Genomic DNA, 19,338 nt, shown 5'->3' on the forward strand with positions numbered 1-19,338 from the left:
TAGAACATTACAAGGTTTCTTGTTGAATTGTTTTCTGTTTGTACCCTTTCCCATGGCTACTCCCATTTTTCATTTTTTACCCAGTAATAACCATGAAGGACGGAAGGATAGAATGGCTACAGAGCATTTTTGTTTCTTGATGGATATTCATAGAAGCTCAATATCTGAAAGTTTTAGCTTCATCTTGTCTTTCTAAGAGACATAAAATTGTAATACCACTATTACATGGCCCTCAATGAGTCGTATGATGTTATCATTGCTCCTGCCATGCTTCCTAACTGGTGATAGAGAAATGCACAATTGGAGGACATCATGAATACTATCTTCTTAGAGATGAGAATGAAGAAAAAGATGGAATGGAACTGACCAGTGTTTTTCTGACTAAATCTGATTCCCTGAAAATGGTGCTGGCAGTTGCATCTGAACAGAAAACTTGTAAATTTCTCCCAAAAAAGGTTGTGTTCTCCAGATGTTAGTAATAACACAAAGGTTTAACAATAATATTGCATCACCAGTGTACCAAAGTACACAAACTTTCAGGTCCCCAATCAATGTATTTCCAATGTCATCACACTTATCCATAAAGACATTTAGCAATTAAGGGGATGTTACCCTCTCTTATTCTTTGCTCATTGTTGAGTCATTTGCTAAGCTTTCAGTTTGTACTCATTCAGGGTTTACTGCCACCATATATTCCTCTGATTTCATTCAGCCACCAACCTTCAATTCCATATTCGTGCAAAACTTTCCAGAATTCAAGCCTATTCACTTTTGACACATTTGGTCAATATGCCACAAGGATAGCCCAGTTTTACCCCAAGCATGCTCACAGTTTTCTATGCAAGGTAGGATCTCTAATCTAGAGATCCTCATGCATGCCAGTGTACTGTGGAGGTATATGGAGTGTGTTCAGCATATTTTTTTCCTAGTGAATATGGAGGCGTAGAGGATCTCTACATTCAAAATTAGTTTCTTACACTATTTGGTTTATAACTTTGGAAGATATTAAATAATAGTTGAACCATTATTCTGAAATGCTTTGGACAACTACATTTATTTATCTACAATATTACAACTACATTTACATTGCAACTAAAATAAATACAACTACATTTATTTATCTAGAGTAGGTTGTCTTCCAAAGAAAATTGACAGAGGTGGTGAGCAAGGTAAACAAAACAAACAAAAAAAATATTTGTGATAATGACTAATAAGATGTGAAGCTAGTTGTGACTCTTCAGTGTTAATTCCTGGTAGAGAAAAGTGTGAACGTATTCTCAGTAGCACAAAGAACTTTAGTAAACATGATTCATTGAGGAAACGTGTTCTGAATGTATATGAGTATCATCCTGTATGCTAGAATTGTCTATTTTTCTGTTTTGTTTTCATTTTTTCTATAGCTGTCACCAGTGTGAAAACATGGGCATTAGACAGAGAGGTTTTTCAAAATATCATGAGAAGAACAGCTCAAGCAAGGCACGACCAATATAGAAACTTTCTGAGAAGGTAAACATGGCACGCGCATTCCCCCTTTTTAATATCAACAGACAGAAATGGGATATTCTGAGACAAGACTTTGTCTGGCAATTTGTAAAGTCTTGTGTTCTCAAGAATAACCCATTAAAGAGGGAGAAAAATTAAATAGCTGCGTAGAGTGTTTTGGTTGGTGTTCTTGGATCCTCCTACCTGGAAACACTCTTCCTGCTTTTAGAAGATAGATGAGTTATATCTTACAATGAATTCTTAGATCCAGAATTATCACTCAGTCATTATACTGAACACATTGCAGATAAATTTGAATATTCTTTAGGAGCTCAGTTTTGAATATCTGTTTGGGTTCTTTACTGCAAATAGCTATATAATTGGGAGCCACGCATGCAGCTCTGTCTTAATCATTCATAAATTTCAATGTGAAAATAGATATTACAAACACAATAATTTTGTTTACATCCAAGGTCAAATGAAGATACGATTGTTTACACAAAGAGGCATCATCTCTTCCTCTCCATTTTCCATGTCCACCAGTTTTGTTCTGGAAGTTTTTCAACTCTCTGAAGCACATTTTGATTGAATACAAATGGGTGGGGAGTATCTGTTCTATCAATATTTATTTCATTGGTGGACAGAAAATGGTGGTTTTCACCCTGTTTTGAAGGTAGTTGTGTGGGTTAAGCAAGTATCAGTTTTGATACTGTTGACTTGAGTCTCATAGATAACCTGTCCTTTTTCAAGATACCCATTTAATAGCAACCTCTCAAATCATAGTTCTTTGAAGAAACATGGAACTCAGATTTAAAATGCTATGTTATTATCCTAGTAGTAAAACTCAAGCCAAACTGAAAGAACATATTTTGGGTAAAAAAACTTCTGCAAAGGAAGTAGATTATAGTGGTTCTTCTGTACCACTGCTGAACTTCCATTTATATACCAAACCTCACCATTAATCATTTGCGTAAACTGTTTTTTATAGATAGTTACCCATAATATGCATAATATTTTTAGGAATATCTAACTGTCCAAAAAAGAACTAAAGTCAAAACACTTTGAAAGTTAAAGTTAAAAACTGAAAGTCAAAACTTTGTATACAAATTGAATTCAATGGATTTCTTTGATTTTTTTTAAAGTGTTTCTTTACTGAAGGATTTACCTGAAGATAAACTAACCAAGATTATAGACTGCTTGGAAGTGGTAAGTCTTGGGACCCCTAGTGAAATGTATTTAACCTTATTAGCTCTTCAGCAAAATTGCTCTAGGATAAAGTCAAACCAGGTTATATATTACATTGTGCTCCGATTAATCTCTGAATTCTAATGTATGTTATTTAATCTGGAATAAATAAGTTTATTCAGTAGCATTCTTAATGTGCAGAATCTGAAAGACCCATTGTGTTGGAAGTTACCATCCTTGCCTTTCTGAATTCCACACTGAAATTCCTAGAAATACTTTCTAAGCTGCATGGCTTCCCATATAGTTGCTTTAGCAACATCTAATTTTGGTGACCAGCATGTTCTATCACTATACATTACATGAAATAGGCAAATCATACTGCCTAAGGGGCTGAAATTTAAGGGGAATAATGTCCTATTCTGGAAGAGAGCCAATTTGGTCTCATGGTTAAGGCTCCAGAAACCAGGAGATTGTGAGTTCTAGTCCCACCTTAGGCATGAAAGCCGGCTGGGTGAATTTGGGCCTGTCATTCCCTCTCAGACCCCGATGTCAGGCTTGGGCAACAGGCTGGTTGGTCAATTCCTGTCATAACCAACAGATCAACACTAGGAAGGAAGGAAGGAAGGAAGGAAGAAAGGAAGGAAGGGAGGGAGGGAGGGAGGGAGGGAGGGGGGAGAGGGAGAGGGAGAGGGAGGAAGGAGAGGGGGAGGAGGGAGGAAGGAAAGAGAGGGAGAGAGAGAGAGGAAGGAAAGAGGGAGAGAGAGGAAGGAAGGAAGGAAGGGAGGGAGGGAGGGAGGGAGGGAGGGGGAGGAAGGAGAGGGAGGAAGGAGAGGGAGGAAGGAGAGGGGGAGGGAGGGAGGAAGGAAAGAGAGGGAGAGAGAGAGAGAAGAAGGAAGGAAGGAAGGAAGGAAGGAAGGAAGGAAGGAAGGAAGGAAGGAAGGAAGGAAGGAAGGAAGGAAGGAAGATGCTATAGGAAATCTATAAATTTAATCCTTTCATAATAGGGAGAAGGGAAGGGAGACTGACTAACATTTGGAGTCTAGAGATCTGTATTTAGAAGCACTTAGAATAGCTTATGGAATTGTAACACTTATCTGTAAAAATGTGACATGCTGTGATGCTCATGTCATATATCACTGAATAAATATCTGTGGTAATGACTGATAAAAGCAACAATAGCTAGCTTTCAAAAGAAAAATCAGGATATTCCGGCCAGCTTCTTCTGTTATACTTTTGAAATAATTATTTGTATTTCGAAAAAATGTCTGACATCCATCATTAATATATCTGCTTTTCTTCTTTTCCTCTGCTTACGCTTTCATCAGTGTAAATGAACAGTTTTTATATTTGAAGGGCTAATTAAAATTACTCTGGGCAAATTGGTTTATTGTGGACATATTCTTACATAATCATGGATTTGCATGCTCCAGTAGAACAAATGCTAAGGAAAAGGAGTTTATTTGTACACGGGAAGGTTGCAGAGCTATCTGATGATGAGAAAATGTAGTCTGAGATATATTAATTTTGAATGCCATTGATGCTCAGCTTTTGTCTGTAAATTCTTTCTTCCCTCCCTCCCTCCCTTCCCAAAGCTGATGTGTTGCCTGAGTGACCTGAATTTTTCCCGGGCAAGTCTTTTGCAGCATGCTCCTTCCATTTGGCAGGGGAACCTAAAGAGACCAACTGCCTGTCTTCAAAATTATGCGACTGCAACAATAGATTGCCTTCACTGAAATCATCATCTAGCACAAATTGTTTGCAGAGCTGGCCTGACTGCATAAGCTGCAGCCCAAATCATCCGTTTCAGGCTGCTGTATTTTAGGCACCGGAGGGCTCTCTTACAGCAGCTCAGGCCATGGCAGGCTTAAGCTCAATATTGTCCACTCTGGCCTGCAGCTGTTCGCTAAGTTTTTGGACAGGAATCCCAGCGGTCCTTTAGCAAAAGGCTCACTTGTTTATCCCCTAAATTAAAAACAAACAAACTGACACTGCCCATCCTTGTGATAAAGGATGGCAGCAATAATGGGGCAATCCTGGGGGGCTGCAAAGGTGAGGCTAGGGACCCATATGCAGGCAGTGGGGCTTCCTGGTCTAATTTTAGGTGCATTGATGCAGAGCTGGGGGTCTGAGATGTATGAAGACCCTGTCGAACACATTTGTACTATCTACATACCCTGCTGCCATATAATAATAGTAATAATTTGTTAAATTTATGTGCCCCTCAACTCCCAGTGACTCTGGGCAGTTTGCAATTGTTAAAACGTTTAAAAGCAAAGAATAATACAAGAAACAAAAACAGCACGAGACAGAAGGACAATGATGGCAAAGAAAACAAACCTGGAGGGGAACCGAAAGAAAGAAAGAAAGGAACATCAGTCATCCTCGCCAAAGGCCTGGGGGGAAAGCCAGGTCTTTAGAGCTCTTCGAAATACCAGTAGGTTGGGAGCCATTCAAATTTTGGGGGGAACCTCATTTCAGAGGACAGGCGCAGCTACAGAGAAGGTGTGGTCCTGGGGCCCAGACAGATGGGATTGTTGAATCGATGGGACCCGGAGTGCTCCAACCCTGCTAGATCAAACTGGCCGGGCAGATGCTGTGGGAGACAAGCAGTCCCTCAAGTAACCAGGCCCTAGGCCATGTAGGGCTTTATAGGTGGCAACCAGCACCTTGAATCGCACTCAGAAGCAAACTGGCAATCAGTGCAGCTCACAAAGCGGAGGTGTTACGTGGACATACTGAGGCACTGCATTCTGGACCAGCTGAAGCTTCTGGGTGGTCTTTAAGGGCAGCCCCATGTAGAGCACATTGTAGTAGTCAAGCCATGAGGTGGCCAGGGCATGAGTGAAGGGCTCCCCAACCTAGGAAAGGGCACAACTGGTACATCAGAGGAGTTTGAATAAAAGCCTTTCTGGCCACAGCTGCAACCTGCTTACTGAGTAGGAGCTGTGAGTCCAGGAAGACCCCCCAAATTGCACACCATCCTGGAAGGGGGAAGTGCAACCCCATTCAAGATCAAAGTTGAAATATCCCCAGATCCGGGTGGTCCAAACACCCACAGCCACTCAGTCTCTTTTTTAATAATAATTTTATTAAAGATTACAGTAATACAAATAAAAATACCTCCCCATTCAGTCCTGGTCAGCAAAAGTCCTAGACGGCTAACAGCATACTAAATTCTCATTTTCTGTGGACCTTTAAAGGTTTAGAGCAGGGTTGTGAAAACTTTTAACCTGCAGATGTTGCTGGATTAGATCCCATATTGCTTCTGACCATGAGCCCTTATGTCTGGGGGTCTGAGGGAAGAAAACAAAGATGGGGTTTGGCTGGTTTTTTCTTTCTCCTAATCTTAATAGTTTAAATCAGTCTTTTTTCAACCTTGGCCACTTTAAGATGTGTGGACTTCAACTCCCAGAGTTCCCCAGCCAGCATGCTGGCTGGGGAATTCTGGGAGTTGAAGTTTGAAGAAACAGTGGTTTAAATGTACTGTATAAGTTCATAAATAAATAAATACCACACAGACAAGCACATATCCAAATTGGTAATCACATTTCACTCCCTTGAAACGTTGTGAGGAAACTGAAATCGATATAACAAAGGTAAAACATTAGCATGAATAAAAGGCTGTGGTCGGGCTCTTCTACTGTTTACTTTTCTTTAAGGAAAAAACAATCTTGTTTGGGTTCCTTTTCAGACTTAAGTAGTTTGGGTCAGTGGCATCCATGGGGGGTGTCAAAAAAGTCAAGATGGCGGTCATGGCAATGCAGGTGGAGCATTGTATATATGTGCATTATCAATGCAGATACAAAAGGGGTGGGGCTTCTATTGCACTGCTGGGATTGCCATCTTGACTTTTTTGACCCAGTTATTTGGGTCGCGCTTCTACCTGAGACATCCAGTTCATTGTTTAGATGTGTGCCTCTGTCTGTAGGAAGGATTTTGCCAGCATAGAAATTGCATTGTTTGATAATGAAAAATGTCTTTATGACACTGCAACCTTGGTTAAGGATTTATTAGGAAAGTAATATCCCAATTCTTTTCTCCCTTTTTTTCTCCCTTTTCTTTTTCTCCATTCTGTCTTCACTCAAGGAGAGAATCATTTCCATAAGAATGCAGTGACATTCTTGTAGCCCACAAGATTAACATTTTATCCTTTTTTAACAACGACAAAAAAACCCTGTTTCTCTGTTCTTCAAAAGTAATCAAATATTGCTATTGATGTGGAATTTCTTCTCCATTATAGATTCATTAGATCACAACATGAATGATAATAGTAGTTGAATATTTGGCATTTCTCCAGCTATGAAGAAAACCCATGATGGGAAAGTTCCATGTATTTTAGCAGCAATCTAAGAAATTTCACTTGACCAGTTTGAGCAACTTGATCAAAGAAACCAACTGGAAACCTCTGTTCTTCTTTCAGGATCCCAAGAACAGAGTGAATTAAATTGTTTTGGAAATATATTCTTTAATTTAAACTTTATTAGACCCTCTGCTTTCTAGAAGGAATTAAGTTCCTCTTTGAAAGTCCAGCACATTTGCCCCAATGATCTAATTTGCATCTTTTTACTTTCACTACCCAAGTCTTCCTCCTGAACTCTGCATGTCGAGCATTTATAATTCCTCAGGTTCATTGTTTATATGATGGAGACGGGCAGCTGTCATGTCCTGGAACGTGAGCATTTTTGTAAGCTCTGATGTTCTAAATTGTATTATTAGTATATCAATTTTATTAGTATTATATCTATGGTAGTCTTCCCAAACCTGGCGCTGTCTGTATGGTGGACTTCTACATTGAGAATTCCCACTCAGAAAGCCTCTTATTTGAGAGCCAGAAACTGGAGCCACCAGGATCATATCGACTAAAGGCCATTCAGAAACCAATCCGTTTTGATTGTCATCTCATGCTTCTCCAGCATCTCACAGAGTTAAGGGATTACTTGTAGTTCACCTTTATGGATTCTGGATTTCATGTCAATCCTATTTAAAAACAATATATGTATGTATGTATGTATGTATGTTTGAAGCCTGAATAATAATTACCTTTTGGTTTATTGACCTACATTAATGACCCATTGATTTCAGTGGGTTTGCACAGACTAAATCTGAGCAGTTGATCAAACGAAGTAAAGAACTGGGGAATTACATGCCGCATTCTTTAATTGATTTATTTGGATTATCAATTAGCTTTAAACCCCTTCAGTCATTTAAAAAGACATTCATGTTTAATTGATCAGGGTTTTTATAACTTATGCAGAATAAGACAGTACTTGCTACAGGGAAAATGCAGGCAGTGGAGCCAAAAAAACCTTGGCTTTTGTTCCTTCTTCCAAAGGCTGCTGAGGCTTTTTTAAACCTAGCTTTTTAGAATTTGCATTATTTTTCTGGCATAGAAATATTCTGGTCTTGCAGTATAAAAAGCCCACAAATACAATGGTTATGTAATATTCATATCATCCTTGGTTGAAGGTCTATACTTCAATGCACTTTGATTAAGCAGATTGATTAATATAATACTTATATGTAGGTCTGGACTGTAGCTTTGGTCGGAATTTCTCTAGAAATCCAAACACACTTGATCGTATGCTAGAAAATGCCAGTGGTTTTAGGTTAGTCCCTTGGGAAGGTCTAAATAGGTTGTTACACCTTATCATTTACCTGTGTTTCTTTGGCCCACAGGAATACTATGACAAAGGTGACTGCGTTATCCGTGAGGGAGAGGAAGGAAGTACCTTCTTTGTTATATCCAAGGGAAAGGTAAGGTACCTTAAAAATACAGGCACAACCTTATTTGGCCAATGAGCCACGTGTAAAGCTGCATTTTCTCCTGTTTGTTTCCTGAGAGATAAAAGATATTCCATTAAGTCTATGAGAGCATCACAATAGGATATTGATCCTTCTCTTCAAGGCAAGGTGCTATACAGAAGTGACAGGTCAGAATGAGATGTGAGATCATTAGGAATTAATTGGCCAGTGAACATCTGGGTCTCTAAGCTGCCAGACAACATTTGAATTAGTTGTCCAGTCACATGCATACCTCTCCACAGTTATTCTCCTTTTAGCTGTATATCCTCCATCTGTCCATCATTTACTAAAGTCTGCACATGTTTCAGTAATAGTAATGATGGTATCAAAATAAATATCAGCAATCTTGAATAAAGGAACATCTCAGCAGCACTCAAGAACTATTAGGAAATGCACTACCTGGTCTGGAGCAAGAAAGGAAACAGGAGGAAGGAAGTCAGTGACCCAGAGAACCCACTCTGCTGCCTTTAGTTTCCCAGTTGGGAGCAACTAATCTGTGCAAAAAGATTTAAACTGATTTTTTTCCTGACTTCCCTTTTCTGGAACGTGACATTAGCCATTTGAAATCCCTCTGTATGACCTTTTGAATCCAAGCCAGTTTACAAAATTTTCTTTCCCTCCCTCCCTCCTTCCCTCTTTCTCACAACAGTATAAAATAAATATCTAAAAAAATCACCAAAAGCAGCATAATTACCTAAGGGACCGCCTCTCCCCTATGACTTCAACCCATCCCACCTGATCACACAGAGAGGGCATGCTTCGGACCCCCTCAGTAAAAGAACTTCGTCTAGCGGGGTCCAGAAGGCGGGCCTTCTCTGTGGTAGCCCCCGCTCTTTGGAACATTCTGCCCCCGGAGGTGCGATTGGCCCCCTCACTCCTGGCCTTCCATAGGGCCTTGAAGACCTGGTTCTGCCACCTGGCCTGGGGTGAGGAGGGAATACCTCAAGCATGGGGATGGCTAGCCCCATAGAGGCCTCCTGTCTTCAGCCTCAGATTTTTCATCCTCTTGGACTCTCCTTCCCTTTTTTTAGTAATGCTTTTAATTGATGTTTTATCTATCTATCTATCTATCTATCTATCTATCTATCTATCTATCTATCTATGTTTTTAATGTTTGTTGTGAGTCGCCCAGAGTTCCCCCATCGGGGGGAGATGAGCGGGTGAGAAAATAAATAAATAAATAAAAATGCAGAAGCAGATAAAAAGCTATGATGAACATTTGATGCAACATCAACCTGATAAAATATTGTAAAAAATAGGCAATTAAACTAGTCAAGCAATAAAATGAAAGATAACCAACAAACACGGTAGAGACATTAAAAGATTTAAAGATTTTTTTCTATTAAAAAACAATAAAACAGGTGACTAAAAAGAGATAATCAATAAGCATAATAATACATAACATTATTAGATTAAATATTTGAATAGGGTATTTTAAACTCCCGAGGAACCTTTCCCTTATTAACTTTATTAATAAAATTTCTAAAAGGATGCCGCATATCATAAAAATCTTGTGGATATGCATATCCTTTAACACGTTACATGTGTTGATTTTTCCATAGAAATACCATAATTTAACCATATGTCAAGTGATAGGGAGGAATCTGATTTCTAGCACTGGGCTATTGTCAATCTGGCTGCTATCAACAGGATAATTAACAGCGTTTACACAACACTGTTTAATTCTGACCTGTCGGGCCCTGACACAATCATTTATATCTCACAAAAGCAGTATGTGATACAGAAAACAATAACAATGTATAGTAGTAGCATGCACGTAGATTGGATCATACTATGTGGGAAGGAGCAGACGACCTCTGGTTCTCATTGAACTATGTTCCCAGCAATCTATTCTTCTCACTTGGCAGTGCTGACTAAGAGTTGTAGTTCAACAATGGTCTGCAAGTTATACATTCTTGGCTTAGAAAAATATTATGCACCATTATGACAACTCAGTGCAAAGGGGGCTAAAGTCTGCCTTAATTCGACAGCAGCATAAATGGCTCTTCCAGCTCCATGGTCCTGCATTGACCTCCTCATGGCAAGGAGCTGATCTGGTTCTAGGAGAGAACCAGAACTGTTGGAAAACACTTCTGTGGGTGCCCAGCCTGTGCACCCACGAGGGGCAACATTTGCTTTGCTCTTAGAAAGGAAGGGAGTTGCTTCATGGAGCAGCTTCAAAGGGATGCTTCACTCAAAGCATCATGAAAGTGAAGAACTCTTTCAACATTCGCACAGCCCTACTGGAACCAAGCATCAAGTGGGTCGTTGAAGAAGGGAGGTTCAGTTATGGAGGGATAACAATGGAAAAGACCTTGTTCCTGGTCGTCACCCATGTTTGAAGATAAAAGGGCTTGGACAAGATTTGCATTGTGATCTTAACTCAGGGACATTCCAGGCCCAACATCCTGTAAATCCAAAAAACATAAAACTAGAAGAAAATTGGGAGGTTAGCAAGTTGGAATCCCTTCCACTAGATTGAACTGATGTTCCAGTAAAACTAGGGGCAGGGGGTGGCTTACCTTTTTTTTTTTTTGGCTGAGGGCTGCATTTCCTCAAGAGTCCATTGGGGGTCATATGGTCAATGAGATTATAACCAAAGAGAGTAGGACCTCCACTCATTCTCATTCTCATTCTCTCTCTCTCATTCTGACATCTGCTTTTCCCTCTTTTGGTCACCCTCTCCCCACTGCACCCCAAAACAGAAGGTACAAGGAAAGGATACATGGTTCTTTATAGAGAATGGAATGAGTCTCTTTCACAAAGGTTATGGAATTCACTCTTGGGTTGGCAGGACCATCAATTATAATCATCAGTAATATGTATCTGCTTTATAAATTCCTTGAAAGTTGATTCTGGGATTTTTCAACAACTGGGTGGAAAAGTTGCCTGAAAGATTGTTTGCCCACCGGTATTGGTATTTCTCTGCAGTGCACACCCATCAGGGCTTTAACGGAAAAATGGAAAGTGTTCAAGCAACCCCACCTAAACTGAGATTAGGTCCAAAACATGCCTGATAAACCCACAGAAATGCAGTGTAGCTCCATAGCAGATGAAACGTGTATTCTCTAAAGTCTGGAAGACAAGCCATTGATGTACATATGAGAGAGGCTTGATTTTAATTTATTTAAGATATTTTTATCTGTTTAGACAAACACATGCTAGATGGCTAAAAACAAATGTGGCATAACACACCATCATGAAGTATCTAAGAAAACATTATCTTTTAAAAGTGGTCTGCAGTAGAAGTAGGGTGGTGGAGGGTAGGTTTACTCTTTAAAAAGATGGTCAAAATTCCCTTGGATATTCCCTGACTTTAAACATGACTACAGTAGTTCTTTGGATCTCAGCCAAAGCCTTCAAAAGCAGCACTTAAAAAAAGCACACACACAGAAAGAAATAATTCCTCTTTTTTATCCAGTGGGGGGAGAGACTTAATGAAAAAACATTTATGCATTAACTATTGGAGAACACAGATCATGCACGAACAGAGACAGATGGTATATAACCAGTTGGCAAGCTCTAGAAATAAACACTTATGCTGGCTGCTTACAGGGATCAGTTCTTCTTGGTTTCTGCTAAACAATATTTGCAAAATCTGGAAACTGAGAAGCTAAATTGGATATTTGCTGCTATATCTGGGCCACCAAACTCCAGAGTAGATGGCAAGAAAAAGTTACTGAAAAGGTTCTTTGCTGCCACCTTGTGATCATCTGGGTTGTTGCAAGCTGGATCTGGTGGTACTAGTACTGTATTTGTAAGACATTTTAACAAAGAAGATTGAGAATTGGAGTCAGATTTTTTTAAAGCTAGGAATATACAGCAACTACGACTATTAATCATTATAACAATATGATTGCTGTGGTAGGACCCACTCCATAAAGTAAAATAAATAAGTCTGAACCAGAACATCATTGACATATTTTATATTTTAATGAAAAATAATTAATAGGATAACTCCCTAATGCATTTAATATATTTTTTCTTCAGTTATATTTAGAAGTACCATTTGGAGGCGTTTGGGCTTTTGAACTTCACTTATCATAGAATCATAGAATTGTAGAGTTTAGAGGGACCACCTGCTACGTGCAGGAAAACCAGTTAAAGTTGCTAAGGTTGAGAAATGCTGCTCTAGAGAGTGACAAGAACAAACTCTTACAATGTTTTTGCAAACATTTCACCTTGCCGACATGAAGGCATTCTATAATTGGGAACTGATATTAACTCAATAACCTGTGAACTTCAGAGAACAATTGATTCTATTCAAATTATACTGACTTGGAACCATGCTATGCCTTATTCTTTGTTTAATATTAGCTCTGGCACTCTCTGACCCTAAAAAGTGCCCCAGAAAGAATGCATAATGTTGGAGCCTTGTTTCCAAAAAAGGACTCTAAGAAAATTGATCGGTGTCTATCGCTAAGGGGAGCCTATCACAAGGTATCACATTCGATTTTAGCCAGTATTTAAAAGACTGTGATCCAATCCTTGCCTCCACTTTCCAAAATCTAGCCTTGAGTTGTAAAATCCCATTGGAGCTCCCTGTGATAAAAATCTGCTATTTTCTGGCTCTCTTAATTGATCATTTTGATGAACATTAAGGATGAAATATGTCTATTCAGTTATATTGTATTTATTTTTGACAAGTAATTAGTGGGTCTTTGTTTCCTAGGTTAAGGTTACTCAGACTGCAGAAGGGCAAACACAGCCTCAGTTGATTAAAATATTGCAGAAAGGAGATTACTTTGGAGAAAAGGCCTTGATCAGGTTTGTTTAAAATTATTTCTCATTTGGAAACATTCACATTCACTTCCATTGTTATTTGAAAACTTCAGAAGCTCAAAAATGGAGCAGGGCCTGAGAATACAAGATATGGACATAATTCTTTAAGAAATTAACTAAAGTTCTATAATTCATAGATGACTGAAACAGTAGGCGTTCATGCTACCATTGTTTTCTATAGGCTCTACCATTCAAATTGTCTATCTTGGTTACTGTAGGCTGAATTTTCTGCTTTTTGGTAGACGCAGTTGATGGATTTTTCAAGTAGATCAGTGTTGTCCAAACTTCTGGGAGTTGAAGTCCACTCATCTTAAAGTGGCCACGTTTGGACAACACTGCAATAATGGGAGGATTTAAACCTTGCAGTGGCATTTGGGCAAACAAATAATGGCTACTTAGCTAACAAATTAGGCTGTGTGTTTTATCAGTACTGGTGCTATAATATCATTGTTAAAAAGATTTGCAAAGATACTGTAGGAAATCAGGGTTTATGTACAGGCATTTGGGCATCTAGCTGCTTCTAATTAATCAAACAATGTGATCTTGCCTATCTGTATTCAGAATTAAGTTATATGCTCAGGGAAACAGACTGCTAATAAGTATATACAGGGTTGTGGCTGAAATCTAAGTTGCCACGTGATCTGTAACTTACTCTTCTTATCTTCGTAAAATCAACCGTCTCTGATGTGTTTCTGTTTATAGTGATGATGTTAGGTCTGCTAATATAATTGCAGATGAAAATGATGTGGAGTGCCTTGTTATTGATAGAGAGTAAGTATTACCTTCCTATATTGCTGTCTCCTTTCCAGCAGCTCTTCATATTCACTGATACGTTACATCAAGAATGCAGTTTTTCTGTGTTCTCTTCACTTCTATTTTCTGGCCGAAATTGGGGGAGGCGGGAATTGAGGGGGAGGGAAGCAAAACAGCCAGGTGAGAGCTTAAACCAGTGTTGTCCAAACTTGGCCACTTTAAGATGAGTGGACTTCAACTCCCAGAATTCTCCAGCCAACTTCTGGGAGTTGAAGTCCACTCATCTTAAAGTGGCCAAGTTTGGACAACACTGGCTTAAACACTGAAGAGTGGAAAGACCCCTGAAGGGAGGAAAAAAGCAGTAGGTCAGGAACCACCACCGCACTGCATTGCAACTGCAAGATCCTGCAGTTGTGTTTGTGTTCACGACAGTTTCTATTTTGTCCTGAAGCTGCACAAAGCATGTGGTGTGCGTTGTGGAATTTTGTTGCCAAGCTATGCGTGTGTGAGGAAGGGGGGGGAAAAACCTAATGTAATTAAGCTGATGACTGATGATGATATCTCTTCTAATCCCATAAATATACTGTTGGGATACTTCATATGATTTTATAAAAAAAAGGACATCCAGTTCCCATTTGGATCATCAAAGATTTTAATTACTTCTACACCGCATGCTCTGGCTGCTTAATGACTGAATAAAGAAAATGTGGAAAATCTCCAAAGTCGTGAACATTTAAATATTTCAGGTAGAGCAAGAAAGGAAAAGAGAGCCAGTTTGATGTAGTGGTTAAGGCATCCGGCTGGAAACCGGGAGTCCGGGAGTTCTAGTCCCACCTTAGGCATGCAGCCAGTTGGGTGACCTTGGGCCAGTCATTCTCTCTCAGCCCTAGGAAACAGGCAATGGCAAACCACCTCTGAAAAACTTTCCCAAGAAAACTGCAGGGGCTTGTCCTGGCAGTTGCCAGGAGTCAACAATGACTTGAAGGCACCACAAAAAGGGGGGCGGGGGAGGAAACAGACCTTAGTTATTTTGGAAAGATTTGCTGCAATAGGGACTGAATGGTTACTGTTTGCTGCATCTCTGTTTACTTAGACTGTTGACTTTATCATCTCTAACTTTCATATTTTAATTGACCTTTTTATATATAGTGACTCCTGCGTCCAGTAAGACTATGGGCCGTAGTTAGTTGCTTTGTGAATTTTTAAAGGCAGAAGCTTGTTCCTTCAGATACATGGAACAGACTGACATAATAGGAAATGAATAAGTGTATATGTAAGTTATATTCCAGTGAGCATCGAGCCGTATTAACAGGATGGCAAATGAAAAACAGTGTGAATTCAAAATTGAATTGGAACTCTAGCATTGTTTCAATGCTGGGCAATATTTTAAAACGTTTCTCAAGCATTTCAGTAGATGTTGCATCTGATATGAGCTGAATGGTATTTCTGTACTTAATTGTATTGATTTTATCAAGGCTAGACTTTCTGTTCTTTGATCTTTCTTAGCATTTATATGGCTTTAAGTTTAATGTTATTGTTGATTACATATCTTCCTGGGAATCTTATACTTTAGGTACAACTGGAAAAAATATCTAAAATAAATCTAATGTGGCCCATTTAGTTTTTCTCAAGCTCCTTGGATTCTTGCAGTCTAGGCAGAAAGCAAATGACTAGTTTATCAGGTTCCTGGGAGGCTGCATTATACGGTTGTTGATTTGAGTTCAGTTTTGTAGATCCCAAGTTGTTCGGGTCTGTAATAGGGGGATAATTGCCTGCAATCTTATTCAACCTTTGAAAGGTGCAGTCAGATTTTTCAGAGAATTAGTTTATTGCAGCGATGTGCAGTGACTGCTGTGGGTGATTTTCTTTTCAGTCACAGCATCGAAAAGGTCAGATGCTCTGGATATTTTTCTTTTTATTCAATTGCACTGAAGTAGCTGCTGCTGCTACTGTTACAGGATGACTGTTGTTATGATCGTGGCTGGGTTCACAAGTCATGCTAAGTTATAATACAGTTTGTTTGGCTTTGACTATGTTGCGTGAACAGCTGTGGGGCCTTAGTCAACTAAACATAGTTAAGCAAACCATGTCTAGATAATGCATTAACCCATCACTGTGTTTGTCTGCTGCTCAATAATTACAGTTCTCTTGATCAGATTTCTCCTCTTTGATTCTCCTCAGCCAGATAAGTTAGACCACATTTTACTTTATTGTCTGGGAATTGTGGATGTTGCAATCCACCAAACTTACAGAGTACCAGGTTGGGAAAGTCCTTAGGCAGCATGTTATAAAAAGGGGACAAGTTGGATACAAAAAGAAAACCCCAAAACATGGTTAACTGAAATGCAAATATAGGTATCACCCCATGTAGGAAAGGATAAGGACTTTCCAGTTATTGGTGGACTATGTTTCCCAGCTCCATTCAATATTCACCAAGCTGGCTAGGACATTCAACATCTGGAAGAGTACAGGTTTTACCATCCCTACTTCTGTATTTAACTGGAAAAGGCTACTAGGAGGTATACTATAGATCAGCCTTCATCAATCCCTATCACCCATAGCCTAAATGCCCCTTGGCTGGGCTGGCTATAGTTTATGTGACTTAAAATCCCAATATATCTAGGTAAAGCTGCTGCAATTTTTTTTCTAGCAAAAGGATGTTTTGTTGACTCACTTCTGTTGTGTTTGCAGAACTTTTAATCAAACAGTTGGAACATTTGAAGAACTTCAGGCATACCTTGTGGGTTATGTAGCTACTTTGGCTCGAGATGATGAAGAAAGGCATGCTCAGTAAGTTTTCCAACTGATTTCTTAAACTGTGAGGAAGGTAAGCTCACCATTGTTGTGTCAGGGTAAACAGAATTGTAACATCAGGCTTATAAAAATACACAAGAAATCATACCACCTCTGGTGTTGCTAGTTTGGTAAACATTTTGGTCAACAATTTGAAGCTTAAGAAAATCAAGCTTGCAGACATACATGGGATTTTTGTTTTAGCTAACAGTTAAAACAACAGAAAATACCAAGACTCAGGAATTCTGCTTTAATGAATATAAGATGCTGCCCTTTGCTTCCAGCTGTTTTCTGCTAAAACTATTCAGCAATGACACATTCCAACCCAGCTGTGATTTCATATCTGGGCTGTGTTTCCATAGTGCATATAAGTGGCAATTATTTGGCAATCTTTCAAGCTTCCGACATATTTTCCATAATTCAGAGTCCTTGTTTCACCTTCTGCTCTTTACATAAATATGTTCAGTTTGGATTCCCTGTACAAGATGACAGGAAACTCTTAAGCATGGAAATCTAAAATGTTCTCTGAGGTCTTCCATGCTATCTTAAGTCTAACATCCTGCCAGTCATTTCCCCTAAGACCAAACAGACTCACTTGAGACAAGTAATTTGTTTTGCTGTCCCCCAGTGCAGACCCACTGACACTTCTATAATTCAGTTTTGAAATTAGTAAGTGATCCACCATTTCTGTTTAAAACTTCTATATTGTGTGTTACTTTATAAATGTGCCCCTTTTATTTTTAGTAAGGACAGAACAAATATATTTCCAGTAAAAGCTAATCAAGATCACTTGGTACTATCTGCTACCACCATCACTAATGGAGATGCTGACTGAAACCATGGAAATGCATGGATCCCTCACAGCAATTGTAGATGATGGTAGGGTCCCCAGTTTTTGTCCCCAACAGGATGCTCACCTTAGGCCAAGCTGGGTGGCAATTCTGGGAGTTGTATTTCCAATATATCTGGAGGGAAAAAGCTTGAAGAAGCCAAGTGGCCCATCAGTCTTGTTCTTGTTTTAGTCCTTTTAATTTTAATGGATTATTCTAGTGGTCTATAATAAAAAACAGGAATCAGGGTGAAGAAATAACAGTTGGTTTTCTAATGAAAAATCCTTTTATTCTTGCTTCATTACTATAAATTCACAAAAGGCCACTGAGAGCTATAATAAAGCCAGATGACTCTTTATTGAACAAATTATCATTTCAGGCCACAGATATACAGTACACACAGAGAGAATGCAATTGATATTTAACATCTCATGAAATGTTGCTATTAGATGAAGACTTTAAATAGCACTGTGGGCGATGCCTGGGGTTCATTTGCATGGATTTTTGACTTCTGAGGGGGAAGAAATCCTTGTAAATTTAATTGGACTGCTTCACTTGTGCTTCAGTCAGATTTTCCTTAAATAGAAGATTTAAAATTCCTTTTTTCCAATTAGTGCTCCTAAAGCTTATTCATTATTTTTCCCAGTCCCAGTATTGAATTCCCTGTATTATTGTACAGCAAACTTGGATCCTTATGGCATGCTAAGTACCTTTGAATTCAAGGGCACTGAAAATACTACAGGGTAATCTAAGCAACCTGATTCTGTTGAGTTAGATCAGTCATGATGCCACAGTTACTGTGACAGAAACATAGAACAACTGACAAAGGACACTTTCCTTCCCTTTGTTGTTATATCATTAAAAGTTAGGCAGGATTGCCCCAGGCACTGTCACATGGATGTGACATAAAAGTTCTGCATGATGCCTTGAAGGATCAAATTCCTACACATATGTAGAAAAAGAACAGACTCCCTCCTTCTCCCATTCACTCCGTTAGATGGCGTACCTGCAATCAACATATACAGAGATATATTTTTCATTGAAACGAATTAGGATTTCTTTCTGAACGGTGAGAAACACAGATTGCTTGTGATGCTCAGGTTCCAAGTCTACACAGTCTCCTTTGAAAAGGTTCCAATGCTTGCCAGAATGGGAAAGAATCATCTCCTTCCCCAAGGCTACCTTGAGTGCCTAGACATAGCAAGGCAGGGTGTAAATCAAAATAATAAATCCATCACAGATGTCATGAGACCTACCACCCTAAACAACCAGGATGCTAATTCCTCAAAATGACACATTGCCTCTGGGTAGAAACCTCCAAGATTCACCACCATTGCTGCTAGAACCCAAAGAGCAGAGATGTTTGTGCTAAAGCCCAGTACTGATTCTGTAGTATCTCTGAAGAAGGCCTCCATTTTTCAGCTCTACTTAAGAGGAGGAAACCATTGGATGTGGGGCTTAGGGTAAGGGGTAAAGCTGGCTAATTTGCCATAAAATGCCCAGTCCCCGGTCCACTAGATACTGTTGCAACATGTCATTGAGGAAACTTTACATATAGCTTTATTTACCTAGTTTTAGTTTCTGCTGGACAGCTCCTTTGCCAGTCAAGGCTGCTGACACTATCCATGCTGCTGACCTCTCCTCTGCTCTGTTTTGGTAGTATACGTACCTCTCATGCTCATATGAAATTGGTGATCAAGCCAACTGGCAC

At 39.3% G+C, this 19,338-nt stretch overlaps 1 protein-coding gene across 1 annotated transcript in view; it reads left to right on the plus strand.

The window, feature by feature from the left end:
* PRKG2 (protein kinase cGMP-dependent 2) overlaps positions 1–19,338 on the plus strand; it is a 56,439-nt gene that overhangs the window by 23,409 nt on the left and 13,692 nt on the right. The window contains exons 5-10 of the mRNA XM_088133139.1: positions 1,401–1,506; positions 2,625–2,688; positions 8,344–8,421; positions 13,142–13,236; positions 13,954–14,022; positions 16,696–16,794. Coding sequence (XP_087989265.1) covers positions 1,401–1,506; positions 2,625–2,688; positions 8,344–8,421; positions 13,142–13,236; positions 13,954–14,022; positions 16,696–16,794 — 511 coding nt within the window. The remainder of the gene's footprint in view (positions 1–1,400; positions 1,507–2,624; positions 2,689–8,343; positions 8,422–13,141; positions 13,237–13,953; positions 14,023–16,695; positions 16,795–19,338) is intronic.

This window comes from Python bivittatus, unplaced genomic scaffold, assembly GCF_059951505.1.
Source record: "Python bivittatus isolate LINGU-HERP-01145 unplaced genomic scaffold, Pbiv_v1 ctg000070_np1212, whole genome shotgun sequence".
NCBI lineage: Eukaryota > Metazoa > Chordata > Lepidosauria > Squamata > Pythonidae > Python > Python bivittatus.